This window comes from Pempheris klunzingeri, chromosome 14 (genome assembly GCF_042242105.1).
Source record: "Pempheris klunzingeri isolate RE-2024b chromosome 14, fPemKlu1.hap1, whole genome shotgun sequence".
In the NCBI taxonomy this organism is placed as follows: domain Eukaryota; kingdom Metazoa; phylum Chordata; class Actinopteri; order Acropomatiformes; family Pempheridae; genus Pempheris; species Pempheris klunzingeri.
The window spans coordinates 21,836,767-21,861,697 of record NC_092025.1 but is presented as its reverse complement, the minus strand read 5'-3'; the positions used below and the strand labels follow the sequence as shown (position 1 = coordinate 21,861,697).

The window sequence follows — 24,931 nt, the reverse complement described above, 5'->3', positions numbered from 1 at the left end:
ACCAGACTGGAACTGCGAGCTAAGAAGAGAGGATGTTGTGCATAGTTGGATAACAGGATACTCTGAATGAAAAGCTATCAGTGTTGGGATGTAACTAAGCACATTTAGTCCTGTGCTTCAGTACAAATTTGACATACTTGTACTCTTTTCATGATACTTCTACTGCACTTCAGCTTCAGCTGCTTTACAAAAGGTTTTTTTTTTTTGCTTGTGTTGTTTTAAATTGAAACTAGCCAAGAATTTATTCAAGTGTTGAAGTGTTAAAATAATTAGTCAATTAATCAGTTAGTCAACTGACAGAATATTGATTTGCAACTACCAATTTTCATGGGAGAGCATTTCGTGGCTCCAGCCTCTCAAATGTGAGGATTTGCTGTGTAATTATTTTAGTAATTTTCAAAACGTATTTTTCAGTCGTTAACAGCTTTGGATTGTTGGTTGGACGAAAACAAATATTGTGAAGTTGTCACTTTGGGCTCTGGATCATTGCAATGGCATTTCTCCCTATTTTCAGAATTTTTACAAACCAAACGATTGACTAGCGGAGAAAATAATGAGCACAGTAATCCAGAATGGAAACAATCATTAGTTGTAGTGCGATATAAAATATTTCGAAATGAGCTCCTCAACCAACTCCAATAAAATATCCAGTAAAATCCAGCTTTTACATTAATGAATGAGTATAACAGGGGAGATTTTTACTTTTAATACTTAAAGTACATTTTCCTGATTATTCCTACACACTCTAGTAACAACTTAAGGACTTTTACTTGTAGCAGAGTGTTTTTACAGTGTGGTATTTATACTTTTACTTAAGTAAAGGATGTGAGTGCTTCCTCCACCACTATAGACTGTGCATGGTGAACATCAACCCACAGCTGAAAGATATGATTCTGAAACCCTGCGTCCTCTCCTGCTCTCCTGAAAGGTCATGACTCAAGCACAATTTCTTAGAATGCAAATAGCAGCTGTGTGGTCCACAGGTGAGGAGATGGTGTGGTGGCGTCTCCACACAGAAAAAGAAACATCATCAGGAACAACGAGCTAAAAATTCCTTAAGTTCACTTAACAAATTGACGGCTCGTGGCATTGAAATCTGTAACAGTTTCAGGACAGACTGAAATACTCATAAAAGTAATCCAAACTTCCCTAATTTAGCTAACTTAAAAATCTCTATCTTAAACCAAGATTGTTTACTTTCTTGAATTCAGGCATTAGCTACAGTTTGCATGTGACACACAGGAGATGATTGGCCCAGGTTGTTTGGAGTGATGTAATTTGGATGCAATGCGTGTTATGTAAACCACTTTAACAGCATGCTTATTTCCTCATTTCTGTATCCCTGTTGGCAGTCCTCATGCTTCTGTTAGCACCATGTGGTAGCTTTCCTGCACAGTCAATCCAAATGTACATGAGCTGTTCAGAATTAAATGAAAGCTTTAAACTAGTTTTACACAAAAGTACTTAAAAAGCTGGCCACCGTTCTTTCCATTGTGAAAAACAGATGGGTTTCCTAGATCGTCTGCTGAAAGTGACCGTTGGAATATATATGGATAAGAGCTGGGTGATCTTGAACTGTTCATAATGATCTTAACAGATGCTGTGGAAGCAAGGCAGACATTAGTCTTAACACAAGTACAATTTTTTAATTTCACTGTCGAGCAATCAGAAATTAGCTCCCACGACGGCAAGATATTTTTAGTATTATCCTTGGAAGACATTCAAAATGAATCCCTCTGTCTGAAACGTTGCTCTGCGTGAGACTTGGCGTCGAGAACAAATACGAGCGTTGGGAATGACGGTATGTTGTGTTATCTTGTGCAGTGTGTCACAGTGGAAGGCAACCAATTCTACATGTCGGGCACCTCAAAACGTCTGTTTCTCTCCTGGTTTGATGTCCATGTTGTGCTCCTTGATGCCATGTTTGCTGATGTTCCCGTCCCTGGAGGTCGATCTGTGGCCCCTCCTCTCTGACATCACTAACTCTGGGTGTCACTTAAACGAGAAAGATCGCAGGTTTATATTAAACATTCGAGTCACAGCATTCATAGCAACATTTTGAATCTCCTGGAGCCTGATTATACTCAGGAGTTTACCTGTAGCATGCTGTCCACTCTGTATGACACTGTTACTGCATTAAGTGTCTGTGTTATGTGTGTAAGATGGTGCTGGTTGTGGGTTTTAAGGGCACCTTTAGGTAAGAACTTTACACTGACTGGACAGTTAGCTTCCTCGCAGTGCTACAGACAACAACACTTGCCCACAGGGGATCCTGCAAGCCAGCGACATGCCAGGAATGATGACTAGAGTGTGAAGTCTGGAGTGTTAGGGACGTACCCTAACATTTCATTGGGGACCTTTTCCAGTTCGTACGAGAGTAAATTACAGAAGTCTTTTATTTGTTTGATGATGACAAGATGCATTTCTCTGGTGACGCCCCGTGGAGGCGGAGGTAAGAAGGTGCTCTGCGACCTTTTCAGAACGCCTGTGACCTGATGTGTGATGAAGCCTGATTGCAGATGAGAGTAACAACAAACGCTTCTAGTCTAGATGAAGCTAAAGAGCAGCAGGGACGTCGCCTCTGCTTTCGTTTGTCACACCTTTCTGTGCCGACGCAGGCAGGACTGTTGTGACTGGTGTTTGCAGTGACTGTCAGTTAGATGGTGGCAGCAAGCAGAGCTGAGAATTCAACAGAGCACCTGGTTGACTGTGTGGTTGTTGTGACTGTTGTGAAGCTTGTGTTTGTCAGTGTAAAGCAAGAATAGTCCCAGACAAGGAGGGAACAAATTGGTCCAACTGTTTTGAAAGCACCGCCAACATTTGTGCACTTCTATGGCTTAAAAATCTCTTCCTCCACTTCCATTAAAGTGACCTTGTGAGGAAAAATTAGATTTCTGTGCTGCATTGAAATGGTCAGATGCATATTTTGTTTTTAACATTTTGGCATTCCATCACAGTGGAAGTTACAGTTTCTAAAATTAGATAAAAACTCTAACGCTGGAAGGAGACAGAAGAACCACATGCTACAGGAGCGGTCGTGTTAATAGAGAGTAATTATTTTGACACCAACAAATCTTAAATCACATAAACCATGCACTAGGTTTTTGTTGCCTCACATGTTATTGTTTTGTTTTGTTTATTTCTTTGTCAGGCTAATGTTTACAGGTCAGGAATGAGAACTCACTGAAGATGAATCATATTTATGAGAGATTGAACTCAGAAGTCGGAGTCATTAAGCAGTACTTGAAGGCAGCAACTCACAAAGCCATCATAAATCATGTCATAGTGACTCTGGGATCATGTTTCTATAATGAGGCCTCAAACTGAGGCACTTCCAGTGAATGCAGGTGTTTTAGGATATACAAAAGACAACATTTAGCCACTAATCTGTCCTCTCTATAGATGCACTATAGCTTATTATAGATTGCTATTGACAAGAGCAAGCAGTAACAGAGGTTGAGGGCTGTGGTAATGGCCTGTGATTGAACACCTTGTGCTGAGGTCCCGCTGCTCTCTGCCTCATTAACCGTGGCAGGTCCTCTGTTCAGCACGCTGCATTGCAGGACGCATTTAACTGTCTCGACTACAGTCCAAGAAACACAAGCATTCGGGATGAATTTGACGGTTTGAGGGTTGTGGGGACTGTGGCGCTCATCCTGCAACATGTCTTTGCATTGTTAAGGTCAAACATGTCGGCTTCCTTTTAAGCTCCTAAGATAGTGCTGCATGCATAAAACATTTAGTACCTTCTGTGTGTTTGACCTCTGAAGTTTAGAGTGAGAAATGGTGGTTTCCACACATACGAGGAAGATTTTCAGGATTTTCTGAAAATGAGGAGGTTGAACTTGTGGAATCTGGCATGTGGCACCTTTGGCTCTCTGAGGGATGTTTTGAAGCCCATAGTTTGGTTTTACCGCTCATCGCTGATGTGAGTTAGTCGCCCAAAATCATTGAATCCAAATGTAGTTGAATCCTATCTCAGTAAAAGGATAAAATTACCTGTAGAGACCCTAAATGTCAGGCCATTAATTGGTGTTTTTAAGACTTTGTTTCAGAGCTGGTGGGCGGGCGAGCCGTGCTACCACATCAACATCAGTAAAAGTGCCTACCTCTATGGCCAGCCGCTACCTTTAGGCCATTTCTCTGCTCTGTGCCCATCCAGCCACTGTCACCTCCCATCGGGGAGTATTCCTCTCCATTACCGGCCTCCGTCCGTCCCCCACTTAAATAACAGCAGCCCTGCCACTCCAGACCCATTAAGATACTGCCGCCACTGCTGCAGCCACACACACAAACATCCACAAACTGCCCGAGCCTTTATAAATAGATGGTGGGAGAAGGAGAGAGAAGGCTGGTTAGAGGAGGTAAATTATTCCAAAACAGCCAAACAGGACTGAGACTAAGAACCCCCCACCCCTCCGGCTCCTCCAGCTCCTCCGTTCAGGTGTCACTTTGGGCTGACTCAATTTTACACTGTAATGGACCTCCTGGGTCAACTACTTTTCTCCCTACCTTTCCTTCCTTTTTTATCTCTCCACTGCTTCATCTATCAGCGGCCGACAACACCTTTACTCACTTTCCTACAACACACACACACATTATTCCCTGTACTGACTGTATAGTTTGTGCCACTTAATTTTGTCCACCGCTAATCAGGGTTCACACCACACTATACTACTAACTGTGGTTTGCAGACAAGTAGGGGAAACGATAGCGAGTAGGTAAGTAGCTTTCCCATATAGACTGTTAAGAAGATACAGATCTTGTCTCTCTGGGGTCTGAAGCTCGCAGGCGTGTTTGCATTAAGCATGCTCGGCTTCATCTGGGCCCTTTTTTTTTCTCAAGTTGCTACTTTAATGGTGCACAACGTCGTTTATTACCCAAACAACATGTTTCCATGCATCATTTTTCATGCCCTTACATGGTAGTGGCTTGTGCTTGGCATTGAGAATAGTCACCATTAGACCCTTCACGGAGACAGAAAGTGTCCAGTTCTTTGAATGATTAATGAGATGGAAAACTCCGTGAACCCATCCACTTCAATGATGTGTTTTTATGATTGGATGCTGTGCAATGTAGTTGGACTTTTTTAATGAAGTGTAGGATGGAGTGAAATAACAAGACCTCTCTCTCTCTCCCAAAGATCACCAACATGAGCGCACCATTATCGACTATTTGGTTTTGCATTATTTAGAAAGTAGCAAATTTAAATGTCCATCAGTTTCTTGTGGTTTGTTTCTTCGTATCATCTTTGTTCTTTGCCAGTCCACTTTTGTCTTTGTCCCTCATTTGGACTGTCTCATTCATCCTAATGTGACTCAACACTGTAACCGCCCTGACTTCAAAGTCACTGTTTTTTTTCATGTGGTGCCTTTTTTGTTCAGCAGCCCTATTTTTTCTGTGTGCGTGTGTGTGTGTAAGTGTGTGTAAGTGTGTGTCGGTGTCTGGGTTTCATATTTCCACCATGTCCACGCCTTAGCCTAAACCTTAGGTCAGAGGTCAGCTAACCTTTTACATTCCAAAACTTTTTTTTCCCTCTAATTCTCCATCTTGTCCTGAAGTCTCCCCCCCTCCTCCCTTCCTCCCTTCCTCCCTTCCTCTCTCACTGTCTCTGTCACTGATTCTGCCTCTAGACCACTTAGGCCATTTTCATTGTCTGCCTTTCCAAACAACAGCAATAATGGCATGTTACTTTCAGTCTTTAATGTGACCATGAATTTTTTTGGTCTGAAGTGGCCTGGAGGAAGCTGTCCTCTGCTTGTGCTAGTCCACTGACAGAGCCCAACCGAAGATACACGATAAACTAAGAAAGCGGGAGTGAGATAGAGAGAAAATAGAAGTAAATAGGAGGCATGTCTGTCAATCAAAGCCACTTAAGTACCTGGAGTCCTGGAGGGATTCCAGAAGCCATCGACCCCAGTCAATAGCCCTCTTCATTGATAAAAGCAGAGAGGAGCTGAAGAGATGGGCAAGAAAAATGCAACACTGGAGAAAACTAGCGTAGCACTAGTTACATGCCTGTATTGATTCACTGCTGACTGATCCTGAGGCACTTGTCACTTCACATTTTGAACTGAGAACTGAAGGAATAATTTGCAACATTTTTGCATTTCTTTTGTCAACTAATATGACAGTAATGTAACAATAGAACACTGAAAGGTGACAATAACATTCGCTGTTATAGACTCAGTGTCCTTGGCACAAGTCCAGAGGTACATAAGAAGTGAGTTTATGTTTGCTGGGAAGAAAACAGCAAGAGCAAGTGACATTAATCACAAATGAATCTTCAAAACAGTTGAAAAAAGCAAATGGAAGGGATAAGAAGGGTGAACATTTTTAAACCCATGCAGTAGCAAACATTTTGCAAAAACTCAGACATGTTTACTGTCAACATTTTGTGTGATTAAAAAAGAGGAAAGGAGAAGAACTCTATGAAAACTATGCCAATGAAGGCAAACTGTTGAGCCAAATGTGTACAGTTGTGTAAGCCACTTCCACGTGTGATCACAGCTGTAAAAGAAATACGAAATCCATAAGAACTTAGTCTAATACCGTGCATGCAGGCCGCCAATACAGGCTGTAGTGTTCAAGATTAGAATGACAAAGTGGGACTAAAAATATCAAGGTGGAGGAAACTTTGTGGGAGCATGAAAATCAGAGGGGTTTTTGCTCGTTTCTTGTAGAAAAGTGGAAAATCTGTCCTGATGCTGAGCAGAAAAGGTCAGAAGGTCACCAGTATATTAGTAGTCCTGCCCCCCCGTAGGGCTGACAGTCCGGTACCTCAGGCTTTCACTCAAGAGTGTTCAACAAGCATCTAATGAAAACTCTACACCCCTGCAGTCATGTCTGCTTTCTCTCCTGTACAACAGAAAGTGAAACATAGAGATTGAGCTAAAGTTAGAAAGGGAAGGTTTGTCAATATTTATTTCTCTCCCCTACATGCACCAAAGTTTGTTGTTTTTTTTCTCCCACTTGGTTCGTGCATCACTTTCTTCTACAACAAACTGAATCTCCCATCTTTACCTGCTATCCAGCAGCTCTTGTCTATCCTTCCTCCTATCATCATCCTCCAGCGGTGCATCCTCCCTCCATCCCCGTTCTTTAGCGTGTAGGGCTGCCGAGACAGTGATTGATCTGGCATGGAGGCTGTCGTGGGCCCTCCTCCTCCTTCAGTGGTTATGAACATGAGGCGGGCTGCTCTTCATAGATTTTTAAATTAGTGTCAGCTTTGCCCCAAAGATGTGTTATTGACTGATGAAATAGAAACTGAGCTCCAAACACTCAGTCCTTCCCCAGAGTTTTCCCCAGCCTGGTAATTGAAAAAGTGTGAAGGGAGTGTGTTCAAGGGAGCGTGCAGCTGTGTGTGTGTTCCCGTGTTTGTGATTTTATGTGTTTGTGTGCTTGCAACTGTGCGCTCTTTATCTCTGCTGGAGAAAAATGCACAGTGCTCGCTGGAGTCAAGATTCGATTGAAGTATTGCATAGGAGATCTTTATCTTTCTACTCACCCACTCTGAAACATGAGTATTGTGTGCACCTTTAATCCTATAAATACACTGTGCTGCATGTAAGCCTATGAAGGAACAGTTGGTAAACTGTAATATGTCTGAGCCGACGACATCATCTAAGTTTCTGCGAATCTTGTGTCTTAATAATTGTCCTTGCACCACCTTTAGTGTGATTTCTTTGAGCGTAGCGGCATTGCTTGTCTACCATTAAGTGCAGTGGGGGAGAGTGACACCCCCGGCTAGTTCCACAGTGACTGTGTTTTTTTTCCCGACATATAAAGCAAATCTCACCGTGGTTATTACTGAGATCTGGACACTGCAACACACTAAACAGACATTGAACTGCCCAGGAAACATGAAACAGCAAACATAATACATAATAGTTGTAATGAATCAGTGGCTGTTAGTAAATGAAATGACATCATGCTTCACAGCTCTCACCACTAACTCCGCCGTTGTGTCTTTTGCTCTGCAGGGTCAGACATGGCCATCTTCTGCCTGCTTTGTGGGAAGCGTTTCCAGACCCAGACGGCACTGCAGCAGCACATGGAAGTCCACGCCGGCGTTCGCAGCTACATTTGCAGTGAATGCAACCGGACTTTCCCCAGCCATACTGCACTCAAGCGTCACCTACGCTCACACACAGGTCAGTGGAGGCCCTCGCCAACCGTCCTCTTCCTTATGGTGCTGAGGCCAAGTTCAGCCGTGAATGGAAGCACTGGTGTGCTCCTCAGTGTAAGGGTACACCTCGGGTCGACATCACAGTCAGATGTCCAAATCACCACGCCGAGCTTGTAGTGACATGGGGGTGCAGTAGTTTGAATTTTGACACCTTCTGAATGAAACAAATCAGACCCAGGTGTTGAATATGCCAATTTTCCTTTTGATTTGCCATACTTACCAGCTCCTACCACACCGATGGATAATTAATTCCTCCTCCCATTTTACATCAGAGCCCCAGGTGTACCAGTGCAATGTTGCAGCAGCATCTGTGGACAGGAAGTTACTCGACTCTATTGGTCATGCTCAAATAAGAATTTGCAGTGAACTTGCATCACCATTCATGTCTGCCCCTTAATTCTCAAAAGAGCGCACTTGAATTTATTCAGTTTCAACTACTAATAGAGCAGAGCAGACAGGACAGAAAGGAATTCATATTGACATGAAGGATTTGCCTTAAAAAAAAAAAAAAAAAAGGGGAGTGTTAAGCCACAGGGAGTCATTTTTTAAAGATTTCATTTCATTTTTAATCACTGAAACTATCTGGCAAGATAGTGTAGGATTTGAATGTATTGAGCGGAGCTTTAATTGCTGAGTTATGGTGATGGGCAGCCACTCAAAGATTTTTGGTATCATCTCAGGAGAAAGTCAGCCTCAGTATTATTATGATATATTATTAGTATTATTTATCTGTATAAAAACAAAGCAGGGTTACCATCTGCCATGAGGTCCCAGATCCCCAGAGCAAAGCAGCAGGTTCAATGTGTGGCATGTAGATTTTTCTCATCATGTTTAATTTTAGCTTTATTTCTATGCTCTTCTGCACTGAAACACGATACCTGCTGGCATGATAAAAGCCTTAAGGTGTCACCCGATCATGAGGTCCTGAGTAAAAGAGGTTCACTGTCAAAATCTATTTCTACGTCCTTAATTATTTCATTTTATGTTGTGTTTACATGGTGCATATTCCTAAATTCATCCATGCTTAAACATTTTGCACCACCAAGTTCTGATTTTCTAATTTCCTCATGTAAACATCTATCTAGTCAGTCAATGGTTTCCCGTCTTACATTTAATATTTTCTCACGTTTATACAATCTTAGATGAATTTGCTTTGTGCTTTCATATAGAAAGTTTTTTTTCTCATATTACCATCACCCACCCTGGTGTACGAGGGTAATAGAATAGTTGACCTTGAAAAAAGTGAATTGCGTGAAACCATTGTGGGGGAAAGAAACTGCAAAAAGCCTTCAACTCTGGTTCCTGATGAAGACTGTCGTGGACAAATATAGCTTATTACAGTAGTGAGTACACTACAAAAGAATGTTGTTGTTTTTTTTAATTAATGCTTTATTTTAGGAGTTGGGAGTGAATTAGTGTTATCCCTACCCAGTTACACTGCAGCCGTGGCTCAGCTGAATAAACAGCATTAATTCAGGTCAACGCAAAATGAATTCTGCAGCAGTCAGACGACGCTTATTTACAGTGACTGTTTTTTTGTTGTTGTTTTTTTCTTCAGTCCACTAGTAATTCTCTCAGTGCCGGCTCTCTGCTGAGGCGAGGCCAGGATACTAATACATTGTTGCGAGGGAGCAGAGGTAGCCTGACGGATTGGGAGTGGAAAAAAAAAAAAAAAGAACGTAACCATGACAGAATATGAACACATGGAAATGAATCCCATTTCACCGGCGAGGGATGGATGCTTTTTTTCCCCCTCTCTCTCTCTCTCTTTCTCACCCAGCCGCCTGTCTGCGACCTTAAATAACAGTCTCACTGTCAGAGCCGATTTAGCTCACCAGCTCACGGATAAATATTTGAAACGAAAGGCAGTGAGATGAGAGCAGTCGGCCCTATTTACAAGTCAGGCGAATACACCATTAGTGTGTGATGGTGAAAGGGGCTGGGGGGGGGTTGGAGTAGGGGGTGGACTGAGCTGCTTGAGCCGCCTGTACAGTAGCGATGCACACATCTGCTCTGTCTAGCAGACATTGGAGAGGACACAAGCAGCGTCTCTGATCCACCTGCCCACCCGGGCGACGCAAATGTCACCTCAGCTCGTCTCTGGAGCTGCAGATGAGACCTTGCAGCCTCATGCCACTTTGAACCTCATCCCGCTGTGGGCGTGTGTTAATTCACAATGAGCCAGCCGTGAAAGCAATCGTTTAAATATGATGTGGAGCCTTTTGTCAGGGGATTATAAAGTCAGCAACTCACACAGCCATCATGAGCGCCAGAAATAGGTCCTAATTTACCCTCCAAAAAAACAGAAGTCGAGGCATGGTGCTCCTCTACATATACACTTTGATGTTAATAATCTCATTCACACTTTGCTGGGTAACAAGACAAACGGTGTTTAAAAGCAGACAGAGCTAGACAGCGTATCCACCTTGGAGAATCAGCCTTATAACTTTACCTTCATGTAGCCTTGTCTGTTGCTACAGACATGTCTGCCCTGCCCTCCTGCCTGTGGTCATCTGTCCATTTCCCTCTGACAGGTCTTTGTCGCTACCTTACATGTACCTTAACTTGTCGGTTTATATTCTGATAAAGTACAAACCAAATCTCTTTTAATAAGGGTGTAGGTTTGATTTCAGACACAGTGAGGACACAGTAAAGTCAGGGACTGTGTTCTACATTGAAATTCAATGTAAATTGCTGTCCTTTATTGTCTTTGATGGATGTTCAATTACAGTGTCTTTTCAGGAGAATGTTAAACATTAAATCAAAACATAAATTAGGTTTATAGGGTAGGATAAGGTTTGGGAGGTTAGGGTGTCCCGAGAGGCGAAACCCTCGGCAACAGAAGCTCCCACCAGGCTTGCCTCTATTCCTAAAGCTAATTGCTATGAGTGGTTTTAATTGACATTTTTTATCTATTACAAGTTTTTCTGAATGTCACCTGGACAGTAGCCATTACCATTCTGGTAGATGGGAAAGAAACACTCTTTGTGTTTCTTTAAATCAATCAGAGTGGTCCTGGGCAGCGATGGTTCCCTTGCAAAATGGTGTAGGAGGGGGGGAAGTTGCTTTGATGGAACATTAGATGGTATGAAAAGAGAACGGCACAGTAAAAGACACATATGATGACTGGCCTAGAGTGAAGTCCTGCCTATCCTTCAGCTGAAGGAGCTCAGTGGCTCTTGCAGGATGTTATTAAAACGATATGACAGAAGCTCCCTGTTAGATCGCACATGTTCCAAACATATTCTTTATGTATCATAACAAACATTCACCAAAAGGACTCAGCAGATCCGCGTTATTGCACAATCTAAATCTTCCTCAAAGCTCGGAGGTGGTTGTTGTCGTTGTTGTTGTCGTTTCACATAGCAACTGTGACATGCAAATAGCGGAACAGGAAAATTTGGACTGAAATAGTCGGCAATGGCAGGCTTCATTACCACAGCCTACTTCCTGTGCAACAGACGACACTGTGAGATTTTAGTGTGTAAACCAAATCTGTCTTTGAACAACAACAACTATTTAACGAATGAAAATGTTTTTTTTCCTCTAAAGACGTATGTTTAGTCTTTTCTGTTGCCTTTTATGTTATTAATGATCTGTCAGTTAGTGCAGTACAAAAGCCAAGAGGAAGATCCAGTGGGAACCAGCACTTCTGCTCTTTTTAGTTTCAAATCTGCTTTGTATTGTGGAACACTTTGCACCCGATTAAAAAAAGATCGGTTGAATACTAGTTTCAGTGCGGTACATGTGAGTGGTTACATGGCAGTGCGTGACTGTCTGTACAGGGCTGACCTGAGGTTATTACTGCACGCAGTGGCAGAGAGGTCATGCAGGGGATGTTTAGCTGTAATATTAATGTGATCTTATGCATCCAATGCTCCACCTGTTGACTGCTGCTCAGCATTCAGATATTACTACCTGAACCATCTGCAAAGTTTTTGTTTACAGATTTTGATTCTTACTTTATGTAAAAAATAATATTTTGCCAAGTTGCCGGACTTTAGGGAGCCGGCATGCTAAATAAATGAAAAAAAAACAACTGGATCCAGTTATATTAATCTAATAATGGCATTTCAAGGTCACAGTATTTAGGACAGTTATATGGCATTATTAATGAGGTTTGAAGAAGGCATGTGTTTTATCCAGTGGTCTTAAGCACAAAGACACACATGCACAACGTGCAAAAAGTCACATGTGCCTGCAGGTACTATTCAGAGGAAACAGGAGTTAATTTTGGCAAGAATTCCTCATAAATACCAGGAACTCAATTCCCTGTATTTGACTCTAATTTTAATGGACAGAGTGCAGCAGCTCTGTCTGCCATAGAAAGCTTTCTAGATATAGCTTGGTTATTGGTTGAATCACCATTCTGTTGTATCAACTGACAACAGAAAGCAGCAAAAAGCACTTTTATGGACATTCATTACGTGTGCTTCATTTTACCTGTCTGCTGGCTTATCTTTTGAAAGCAGCCTTGCTGGTGCGGGCTCTGACACTGGATCACCATTTAGGACGAGGGAGAAAAAAAAAACAGATTTAATGGTGTTTATTTCAGCATCTTAATCATGTCATCTCTCCTTCTCTCCCTCCTCCTCGGCTGCGTTTTCTTCTCGTTTTCGCCGTCTACCTGCAGTTTCATCACCTTCTCTTAATGTGCCAGGATATTACACATACTCAGCTCCATGTTGCCTCTTTGTATTCTTTATATACCTTTATTGTGTGTGTGTATATGCTACAGTATAGGTTCAAGCACTCACGCACAAATATACGATAATGGCTTTTAACAGTGGCAGTCACGGCAGCTGTGCTATTCCCCTTCCCACCACACACACAGACACACACACTCTCTCCCTTTACAGACCAGGCCTTCATTAATATTCCGTTGTTGTGCACTGTCTGTGTGTAAGTGTCTGTGTGTGTGTGTTTTTTTTTTTTAAACCCGGAGCCAATTTGCTGTCTGCTGTGGCGGGGTGTTTTGTGTTCGCAGCTGTATTTGATAGTGCTACAGCCAGAAAGAGAGTGAGAGAGAGATAGAGAGATGACTGAATTGAATTTAGAGGGAGAGAGAATGAGCCAGTTCTGGTGCTGGCAGTGATGGAGCCCGGTGATTTACAGCCTCTTACCGTATATAATGAACACGCCCTGGGTGCCCATGGGCACAGGCACCCTCAGTAGGCCTTTTGGGTGTCAGAGGAGGTGATAGGGAGATGGGGGTGTAAACGTAGAGGTGGGGGAGCGCGGGGGGGGGGGAGGTCAGGAGACGCAGGTGGTGATGCTCCGGGGCACCCAAGGGTCCACTCACTATGCTGTGGTTCCACCTCACTGTGCTGGGTCCTCATCTGTGGCCTCCCTGCCATGTGGCCACACCAGAGAGAGAAAAAAGAGATAGGAGAGAAGAAAGAAAGGCTGAGACAGAGGAGAGAGGACAGAGGGAGAGAGAGGAAGTAATAGTGGCAGCAATAGTGGGATGGACAGAGGACGTGTCCCCATTATTCTCAAGCCCCCGTGAGAATATCCTGACAAAATGAAGTCCTGTCTGGCCCTTTACATCCTCACAATGTGATTATAAAATTGTGTCTGATTTATTTAAAGCTCTGCAGTGCAACTTTGCACTTTGGCGTCCCCGAGTGGCTACAGGGGATAACATGCATGAGATGCATTCTGGGCACAAACAGGATGCTGGAGCCGGTCAGCAACCACTGTGTGTTTAAATGTGAACCACTCTTTTGTGCCTCAGCCTATATCAGACATGGCTGCATCTGCATCTGCACTCTGAGTGAATATCCAGTGTCTGTGAGGGAGCTAGTAGGGCTAGCTTGTCTTGGCTTTGACTAAATGGTGTTTCAGTTAGGACACAGGAATGAAGATGAGGAGACGTAATTGCTTCTCTGAAATGTATTGTGTTCCAGCGGTATTTATAAGCGCAGTCTTGTCATCAGTCTATAAATAAATAAATTGCCATTAGGCACTGGCATCTTGACAGCAGCAGGACATGAATTATTGTGAAGCATGAATAAAGAATGTCTATATACTGTATTGTATATGCTGTATTGGGCCTGATCAGCACACAGAGACGTTTACATGCACAAAATATTCAGGTTTTATTCTGAAAAAGAATATATTCTTCCGAAGCTGTTTACCTGGCTAATGAAAATGAATATTCCACTAATATTCCTCTTTACGTGTAGCCGTGCATTCTCCAATTAACGTGTCATTTATCATGTCAAAATATGGAAAGGTGGAGCAGCTGGAGCCGCTTGTGACATTTAGCTTCATTACATCAAAATAGATTTTTTTTTTTTTTTTTTTGTTCAACCGTGTGACCACAGCGCCCCTCTTTCATTCCTTCAACCACCTTCTTGAAAAGATCGGTGTTACAATATTGCTGCATATCCAAGAACCTGTTGATATCCACTAGAACACTGTGGACATGTTAATTAAAACTAACATCAGCATATCTAGCGTCATAATCAGAAAATACTTCGTTTGGAATGAGACCTAATTCAGAATCTGCTGCTTGACATTCAGACTAATAGTGGAATATTTGTCTGCATGTAAATGGAGTCGTTGACCAGGTTACACAAAGGACGATGGCAGCACCCTTTGATTAGATGAGGGTGCTAAATAATGGCATCCACGTACAACAGACTTTGCTATTAGCTTAACTCTTTACAAGAAGATAAACAGTATTCCTTTAGTTTAAGCATATGAACGATCACTAAAGCTAACTCAATACTCCTGTCTATAATTGACTATTATTATATTGCTATCATTGGTATTTGTCTCATCACACTCGGCACATGGTTGAGCTTCAGAGATATCAACGTAACAACAAAGCAACAGACGCTTACTTGTCGTTGTTAACTCAGTACTCTGAATATCACAGGCTGGATCACACCAGAAGAAAATAAGGATGTAAATCATCGCTGTCAGGTGAATGCAAACCACAATGTGGTGCACGCTGAACCTGACCACCCACTGCCTTAACACATCATAGAAAAAATGTTAGTAAAGTACACAGATCATCTTCTATGCCTAGCGGATATGAGTATTAAAGTGATGTGATCTTTTTAACTAAAGAACAACAATTGTAATGAAATGAGCTCTTCTGGACTAATTCAAGGTTTTTGATGATGTTCGCTAACAGCAGACGTGAGCACAGCAACAGGACATTAAGCATGAATAACCCTCCATAGGCCTCCTCTGAGTATTAGCATCCCACTCGCCGGTCTGGTCGCAGGCCCTAATTAAAGGCAGGTGAATCTGAGCTCAATTATTATTCTTGCAGCGTCGTGCGAGCCCACCGAGCTCTGTGATGGATTGTGATCTCTGCTGTGGTTGAAACGCTAGAAAGAGCACAATGTCTTACAGCGGGAGCCACTGATAACTTCACGTAGACAAATAAAGACTGTCACTTTTATTGATTTTTACCCAGCCCCCACCACAGCCGCCATATACACCCACATCCCCTGCTCCATCCCTGTCTCAGTTTTATCCTTCGCTCCCCCCCCCCCCTGCACCCCTGCACCCCTCCAACCCCATCAAAGCTTCCCTTTAATGGGAAGGTGTCCAACATCACAAGGCATCGAAAGCATTTTCTTCCATGAAAGTATAGCACACCCAAAATGTGATCTGCATTTAAAGGGTATCCACCTCTCATTCCTCTTTCATCCCTCTTTCTGTCTCACCTCCTAAATAAACCAAATAAGCACATACATACTGTATATATAGACACAGAATCCTGAATAAGATATGCAGGATGAAGCGAAATTGTCTCTTAACAGCAGGGCAAAGGCAGCAGCACATAACGAGAAATGCAATTTATTCCCTGGCACGTTGCTGCTCGGACAGGCAGATAATGAAAGGCATAGGTCATTGATGGTGACTTAAACCTGCAGCAGTGGAGTGAAATACATTAATAAATATCCACAACATTAGTTGGCTGGAGAGTTTAACAGGGGGGGCGGGGGCAAATGACGCAAGGAGTAGCTCCTCATCAAACACCAGAATACAATTAGTCTTTGGACAGCTCACGAGAGCCTTCTGCAAATCATAATATCCCTGATCATTGACATCTGAATATCCATTACAGCTGCCCTGTGGGGACCTGTACTCTGGCAGCCTGAGGAGCAGAACGTGATGCCCGTTGTCATTTTCTTTTCTAAAGGCACACAGACTGTACAGCAACTGTCATCCTGAAGTCTGAAATAAGTGTAATGTCTCAGAGTGGAAAAGTGGTTCTCCGTAAATAAAAAGGAAGAATGCATTTACCCAGTGTGAAAGGATTAGACAGAGGAGCCGTGAATAGAAACAGACAGTAAGCTGAGAGCGAAGAACATTGAAAGTGAAGATATGGAGATATTCAGATAGAGATATAAATTTATCTACAGCTAGTTTTCGTTTCAAAGTTTCTGACCAAGACGTCACCCTAAATGTTTCAAAGATTTAACAGTTGAAATTCAATTTTCTTTTAAGTTGCCTACAGATGCCATATGATGAATCGCATTGCTTGCGGCAAAAAAAACACATTCTTGCTCTTAAGGGGGTGGAAATCATTTGTGTTCAGTTGTTTTCCATTCTCATTACTGCCTTTTATTAAGGAAGCCTCACTGTATTGGTATTTCGGAACTGTACACGGCTTTCTTTCACATCACGCTGTGCAACGGAATAAAATAACAAAGAGAGATGTTCTGCTATTTAATGAAATGTGCATCCACTGAACAAGACCGCGCACAAATAATAACAGTAAACAGTAAAACAAATATATTTTAGAAGATAAAAATGATTGTTATTACATTCAAACAGTAAGGTAATAAACATATGCATCCATGTATACATCGTCAGGTTGTCCATAAAGGCACTGTGAGACTGGGGCTGCGTGGTCAATAAGTCATCTCATGGCCAGTGAACAGTCACGACAGACTGCAGTTAAAATTAAGCAAAACAGGAGTGCAGGATATTTGTAGAGGAAGACAAAAGACAGGGCACATTTGTCTGCTGGTGTTGAAGCCTTTATGTGGGTATTCGTTGTGCATAATGCCACCAAAATAATCACACAAACACTGAGTGATGTGGATCTCTTGAGGTATCACCACTGTATCTTCATGTGCAGGTAATGTAAGCAGAGTCTTCATACTCAGTCGTCCGTCACTCCTCCCCTTCAGTCTACGTCTCTTCATAAGTTCAGGAGCTGTTGCACTTTTGCCTTTTAGAAACAAGACAGTATCTGCAAATGAAGTAAATGTTGCTGCTGTTTCTCCACATTTCAGCAGGGGACCATCCATTTGAGTGCGAGTTCTGCGGGAGCTGCTTCCGAGATGAGAGCACGCTGAAGGGCCACAAACGCATCCACACCGGGGAGAAGCCCTATGAATGTAACGGCTGTGGGAAGAAGTTCAGCCTCAAGCACCAGCTGGAAACCCACTACCGTGTGCACACAGGTACGGCATCCACACCAAGTCCCACCGACAAAGAGGGTGAAAAAGCCACATTTATTGATGTTGATAATCAAAGGACTGGGAACCAGTATGTGCTGGAACTGTTTCTTGATTTCCAGCAGTTTGTCCTTCTGCTCAGAACTTCTTGTGCAGCATTTAAGGCGATAGCACGGGTTGCCAGATATGGCCTGTGAGCAGAGAATTTGGTTTTTGAATAGCAAATCTGGTAACCTCCATGTGATCAGAGACTCTGGGAAGCTGCAGCTTTTGTTTGCCAAAACATAGTTTCACCACGTAACATTTTTACATTTCTAGTGATGTATAAAGATTAGATAACCAAGATACAACATGCTAATTAGCTATCCATAGTGGGGCTGTTAGCTAACACCATCCTGTCGCCAGTCAAAACGCATTTCCCTAAAGTCGACCTACTCCTGAAAACATATTGTCCCCTTTATACAGTAATTATATGTTTTTGGTTTTAGTATTCTCACATTTCAATATAGAAATAGTTATTCCACCTGAAATCACATCAGTCTGGTCCTAATCAAGTAGGTTACGGTGCCATTTAGCCAATAATCATAGTAAAGAGACATCATCCCATTCTTCTACTTCTCCTGATTTGATATGAATGTTACATTATACATCATTTCCCCTCATAATAATACAGTATCGGAACATATTGATTTAGATTTGAATGCCTTGCGACCCAAGAAATCCGAGTTGCAAGCCACAGGCCAGGCTAGATGAATATCTTTGTTGCTGTGATACAGTAGATGGATGGCTCCGAAGACTTTGTATTGATCCCAGTATATTTAGAGCCCCATAAAGATGTTGACACAGTGATAAGCTGGGTGCCCTGGAGAATGAAGAGTGCACGCTACGTACCAAACCGAGTGAGGACACCACAAGTGCTCACCAGGGTGGCACACAGCCAAAGCCTTATGCTCCCTCACCATCGCTTTTTCTCCAACACACACACACACACACACACACACACAGCAGCACCCTCCCTTCTCCTATTCAATAAGCCAGCTGTTAAGCCACACTATCAAGGCAGCCTGTCCAATAATTGGCTCCCCTCCGTCCACCCTTTCCCCTTTTGTGTGGGGGAGGGGCTTTGCGTTAAGCCGAAGAGCAACAGCAGATAACAAGAGCAAGTGACAAGCTCACAGTCAAAGGCCACCTCGCACAAAAGGGAGCTGCTTGATGAATCATCGACATTGGCAACCTAACCCCCCCCCCCCCACCCTCCCGCCCCCTCCTTTCCACACATCCCAAATGCCAATGGCGGATCAATACCTCGGCCCCATTTGCAATTCATTATTAGCTGGTTATTTGAGGCGACCGTGTTTACAGTCTGGTTATCAATATCAACATAAAGCAGGTGTCCACACTGCTGCAGAGCAACGCATGACGACCTGCAACACTGCATTCATGCTTATTGGCTAAATGGCACCGTAACCCAAGCACCACGGAGGTCAAGGTTAACCAGGGCTCCAAAAAGAACAGACAGACCGAGCAGCAGAGGCACGAGGCCGCCTGTTTTGCCAGCACACATGTGTGAGGCTCCAGCTGAAAGGTGACAGCAAGCGCCGGGCCAGATCACTTCCGACAGCTCATTTCAAATGCCATTGGTAAAGGTCAGCATTTACATGTCTAATTTGCGTCTGCCGGCTTGAGCGCTGGTGGATTATTCCCTGCCATCACTCAAATCATTAGCACATTTAGGATGGCTGCTGTTGCCGAATTGAAATGTGCCTCTCGAATACAGCGGTCCCCAGAGCGAGAAAGCAGCACTGCACTTTGATTTATGACACCTTCAGGAGTTCTCCATAGCAGGAGCTGTATTTTGTGTAATGTACCATAGATTAGTTGATTAGATGAGGTTTATAAAAGGAGCACCAGGCATTTAAACATCACATATTATAAGAATTTGATCTAAATCTAGATTTTACTTGTACATCTAGATTGCCTGCGTCTGGATCACCACACGTCTGTTTGAGTATTCTCACAATTAAAGGATAACTCTGGTTTATTATAACTCAAAACATTATTTATACATGGTTTTAGTGACTGCTGCAGCCACATTCAGTAGTTAATAGCGCATTTTTCATTTTCGCCTGTTGCACAGCATGATGTGACAAAAAACCCTTGTGTATTTGCAAAATCACAATACAGTGGGGTCTTTTTAATAAAGGCAGTAATGGGGATTGGAAACAACTGAACACAAAGAATTTCCTTCCCCTCAACCACAAGAATAATTAGACGATCATTTAGTTAACTGCTAGAGGGATGGTTTGATGGACCTGACTGGCACTGTGTTGGTACAGTCCCTCAGAGGTGAACAACTCCACTGCTACATTTATTCACTATTATTCTTTCTCTTCTGAGTTGCACCAATTATTGGAGGCAGTTGAAATGACTTTATAGAGTCAGTGTGGTCTTTTACTGCTGCTCACTGCTCAGGAGGCAGTTTTCACCCCTGGGTTTGTACTTGTCACTTACTGTGTGCACAGTCCAATTATCATAACAACACCAGAATTTCTTGTGAGCCAAAAGGGTGAAATCTGTTGTCTCTAAAATGAAGTGATGGGATGTTTTTCTTTCCCCAAACCCTGACAAAGAGACTTTTTTTAGTCTGCACACAACAGGTTTCAAATGTTGCAGCCTTAACTATCAGCAGACAACATTGTAGAATAAAGAATTTAAGAATAAATTAGTTTTATTACACCGTGGATCTTATTTTTGTAGTTTTTGTAGCAAGCATTCATATAAGTGTTAAATGCTTTGTTGCTGTGTTGCTATAATCACCAAAATAAATCTGAAACATAAGCAGTTAGACAATCAGGCAGGTTCAAAACAAACCCCCAGGTGAGCCAAACGTATCTGACAGAGCAAAGGCGTGCTATGCTTACCATGGTTATGTGCAATTAGGGATTGTTGCCAACATTTCACTTGTGCTCACTTGCAGCATTACCTCCAAATACAATGTTGTACATAATCTACACCAGACAAAATACTGGTTTGTTTACAATCTGCCTTGATTGTCTGAGTGATTGTGTGTCTTTGGTTCTTGGACCCTGTTGTAGCGATGCTATTTTGCGCCCAGATTTCTGCAATTACCGTACGGTAGCAAAAATAAGAACCAGGTTGCCATAAATGTCAGAGCAATTTGGCTATGAAGGCATAGAAGGTCCAGTAATATTATACTGCTGGTATGTGCCTTCACAATGATGCTCTGATTTACCCCATTAGTTTTTCCAGTGCACTGTTTATGGAGCAGCAATGACTTTATTGGTCTTGGCAGTGATAGGTGAATTATCACATTGCATTAAGATAATGTGAAGATCTTTGGGTGTTAATGACAAAAGCTGCTGTGTTTACCACATCACCTCACAGACGAACACAGCTTTTCCTTCTCTTTCAATTGATCTCTGTATTCTTGTTTTTCCCTGATTAACAAGCACATCAAGCCTCAACAAGAACGTTGTACTGTCATTGAACGCCGCCATGGCTGAAACAATTGCTGTCTTCAACTCCTTTCTTCTTAGGTGAGAAGCCATTCGAGTGCAAGCTGTGCCACCAGCGATCCAGGGACTACTCGGCCATGATCAAGCACCTGCGCACCCACAACGGCGCCTCGCCCTACCAATGCACCATCTGCCTGGAGTACTGCCCCAGTCTGTCAGCCATGCAGAAGCACATGAAAGGCCACAAGCCCGAAGACGTCCCCCCAGACTGGCGCATAGAGAAGACCTACCTGTACCTCTGCTATGTCTGAGGCCGGGAGAGTGAATGAAGAAAGGGAGGGTACGTGTGAGGGCGGGGTCGGGGTTGAGAGGTAAGGGGAATGTAATTGAGCAGGTAGGAGGCTTGAGGCTGTGGTGGAGGGTTGACGACTGAGGAGCGTCAACGGCGAGAGACTCGAAAGCAAGAGTTCGTTTTCGCTTTTTTTCTTTTCATGCAATGGCGGCGGCGACCGACGGGGTGAAAGGGTGGTGATGATGGGACAAAGTGCTAAGAAAAGGAAGACTTGGACACGGAGAGAGAGATTCTCCACCATTGTTCGGATTCATCGGGTCATTCACTACATCTGCAACTGTGTTATTGTTTCAGGTCATTTCATGCAGCGCCATAAAGCGAGCGAGCTGCAAGGAAGTGACTTTTTGGATGCTGCTGCCACAGTGGTGAGAAAGCAGATTCTCAAGGGCTATCTGAACCCACACGTTCTTGCCATCAGTATCCAAATCTCTCACTCCATTTTGAGTTTTTTCCAAACAGGGGAAATGTTTTTTTTGTTCTACTTTGGCATTTGTTTGTTTACATTCACCCTGTTTGGTCACATGTGAATATGAGTATCAGTTTAGGCCCCCAGTTCGTTGTGTCATAGTTTGCTCTCCAAGCTTTGAGGAATTGCTGGCTTTCAGAAGCCACAACAAAGCTATCTTGAAGGGGGCACTGAGGCATATTTTCCAATAGTTTTGACCACACAAAGTGAACTGAATTAAAGAAACATACACTTTAGAGTTTGAATGGACTGCTTTGGGCAAACATGCCCTTAATCTTTTCCATCCCTAATGGGAAGTATACCCACTTTGCAACATCCCATTATCTGCCAGTGCAGCAGACACAGACCTTCACAGTCTTCACAGAAATCTGCCACTATAACCTGTCCACACATGAGGTCCTTCAGATCCGGGCGGTGGCGGTGAGATAGCCCCTGAGAATCAGCAGCGGAGCCAGTAGGCGTATGCAGTAGTTGAAACAGTTGAACTGGATGAATGGGAGCACTAAAATACTGCAAACCAAGCACCTGTTTGGTTGCAAGGGGAGAGATGCTAGTGCTGCTTTTTTGTTGTTGGAAGTCTCGCCAGTTTTTTCAGCAGTCTTCCTGGTTCTGCATCTCTGTCAGATGAGGGCTGGAGAAGGTCGAGTCACCACTGGGGTCTCACGGTTCTTCCTGGAGAGCCAAAGGCTAACTTGCGTCACTTTTTCATCTTATATTTTTTTAGCTCTGCATCGTAGTTTATCACGGCTTGATTGCACAGGTAAAACAAATTACGACAACAGTCTCTGTTTGATGTCTGCAAGTTATATCATTTTTCATTAAAACATAACTCGCTATTACAGTAAACCACAATAAACCCAGCCTATCGACCTACTCAGCAATAGATAACTGGACTGCTTTTATCCATGTACATTAACCAGACCGCTATCCTTATCTCACACTAATGATCAACTACACAAACTGACACATAAACAGCAACACTTTAACCACAACAGATCTGTCCATTCACCACAGTGATGGAAAACAAAATGGGAAAATGGTTGATGGCTGCTTTCCGTGGGAGTCCTGTGACTTTGACTGAATGTTGAAGAAGTGCTGGGAATGCCTTAGCCGCACACCTTAGCGTTTCTCCAAGGTGGCGTGGCAGGTTGAAGACTGTTATATGGCATCAAAACATGAATGTGAAAGACTTTCAGTCGGGTTTGTACTGAGCTGTGTCAAAATACATAGCAGGTGAATGCTGCTTTTCACTGAGAGTCAAGAGCCTGTAATTCCCAGACTGGGGGTTGTTACCACTCTCCTTCCTTCCAGTGGTTCAGTTCAGACCATTTTGCCCATGCAGCACCAAACGCTGTTCCCCTGGCAACAGCATGTACAGTTGTTTAGCTAGCGAGCTAGCAGCTATAAATGCTGTTTTACATTGAAGATGAATATGCTCGACCGGGTGTTTCCATGGGCCGCTTAAACTGATCTTAAGAAAGGGCTGAAAAAGATCTTCAGATTCAAACTTTAGTGTACATTGAGGCAAGGCTGCATCACCAGCATGGTAAAGCAGGGGAGGGACCCTTGGCCCCAGTCCCCCCAGGGGCCCCAGACATTTCCGTAGAGGATGTGCACCACTGGAGTAGAACATCAACTGAAAAAGACCTGAAGCTGGGCCCTGCGTTATCTGCGGTGTCACATTGCAGATATTTAGTTTAAATGGTGCATATTCCCAAATATGTTTGCAGTGATTTAAAATTAGCAATGGGGCTTTAGGCAAAATATGATTACGATGCTATGTGTTCTCCACTGAGAATGGGTGGAGGCCCTCAGTAGGTTAAGGCAGACGGAGCTATATGCTTCACTGTCAACACAACTGTATCTTGGAAGAAACAGGACTGAAACTGAAAGTCTTATTTTGCTGAGGGAGGAGGAGGTGGGAATTTCCGACTGTCTGGCGTCCCTGAAGTGCAGCATTTGCCCTGTATGACTTTGGCAGCCACAGGTATTACAGTTGAACCTAAGGCTTCAATGAGCATCACTGCATGTCACAGTGTTACCGGGGTGATCACATATCCAAATGGCCGGTGGAAAAGGGGGAAATCACTGATCTGACGAGACACGGCCCAGCAGCTTGCGGGCGACCAGTAAGACGGAATAAATCAGCTCTTTCTCTGTAGTTTTGTCCCTGCGCTTTGTCTCTCTCGTCTCCTGTTGTTGTTGTTGTTGTTGTTGTTGTTGTTGTTATTATTGACCTTGAGTTTGATCTCAACACATCGTACTTGAATTACCTCGTTTTGTGACCTCATGTTGCTTGTGTATTTTAATTTTCCCTTTTGTTTCATTTGTACACTTTTTTTTTGTTCATGAGCGTTTGTAGAAAAGATGCATTGCACAACATGATGAAGCAATGTGTACGCAGAAAAATTTAAGTGCCACGGTGAAGAGATTTTGTTTTTGTTCTTCTAATGTTGTGTATTTCTTTGTGCATTACTTGTTACCAAACTTGGTATTATTAACCCCGCTTGTTGATGAGCCGGAAGGTTTGGTCATTTGTTATAAAAGCTACCTCTAAGTTGTTTTCATTTTTTTTTTGGCAAAAGCACATTTTTTTGTGTTTGTGTTTTGCATTATTTCATCATTGCTACTTCATCTCATGCTTTTTTTTTTTTTCAAAAGTTGATTTATGATTGTCTGTGTTTTTAAGCAAAATGTACATAAAAGGGTAAGGGATAACAAACGTAGAGGTTGATAGGATTTGAAAAGTCATTCGAATGGATGTTTATTCTTCTCTTATAGTCTCCCCCCCTGCACCTCCAACCACAGACGACGAGCAGAGAAAAAAAAAAAAAAAAAAGCAATTTTGAAGCCTTAAGTGATGAGTAAGAGGGATGTGGCAGATAAGACGAAGTACTATTGCTTTTTAAGTGGGTTTAAAAACGAAAATTTAAACTTGAAAATATGTGAATAGAAGTGTAGTTTTGTAATGTGAAAAAAAAGAAGGTTCATCCAAAACGCTGAACCGCCCAGGAC

At 42.9% G+C, this 24,931-nt stretch overlaps 1 protein-coding gene across 1 annotated transcript in view; it reads left to right on the top strand.

Annotated features, from left to right (window-relative positions):
* The window catches only part of zbtb16a (zinc finger and BTB domain containing 16a), a 133,649-nt gene extending 111,606 nt beyond the window's left edge, over positions 1-22,043 (top strand). The window contains exons 5-7 of the mRNA XM_070843473.1: positions 7,983-8,153; positions 17,458-17,628; positions 21,180-22,043. Coding sequence (XP_070699574.1) covers positions 7,983-8,153; positions 17,458-17,628; positions 21,180-21,409 — 572 coding nt within the window. The 3' untranslated portion in view covers positions 21,410-22,043. The remainder of the gene's footprint in view (positions 1-7,982; positions 8,154-17,457; positions 17,629-21,179) is intronic.
* The last annotated feature ends 2,888 nt before the right edge of the window (positions 22,044-24,931 follow it).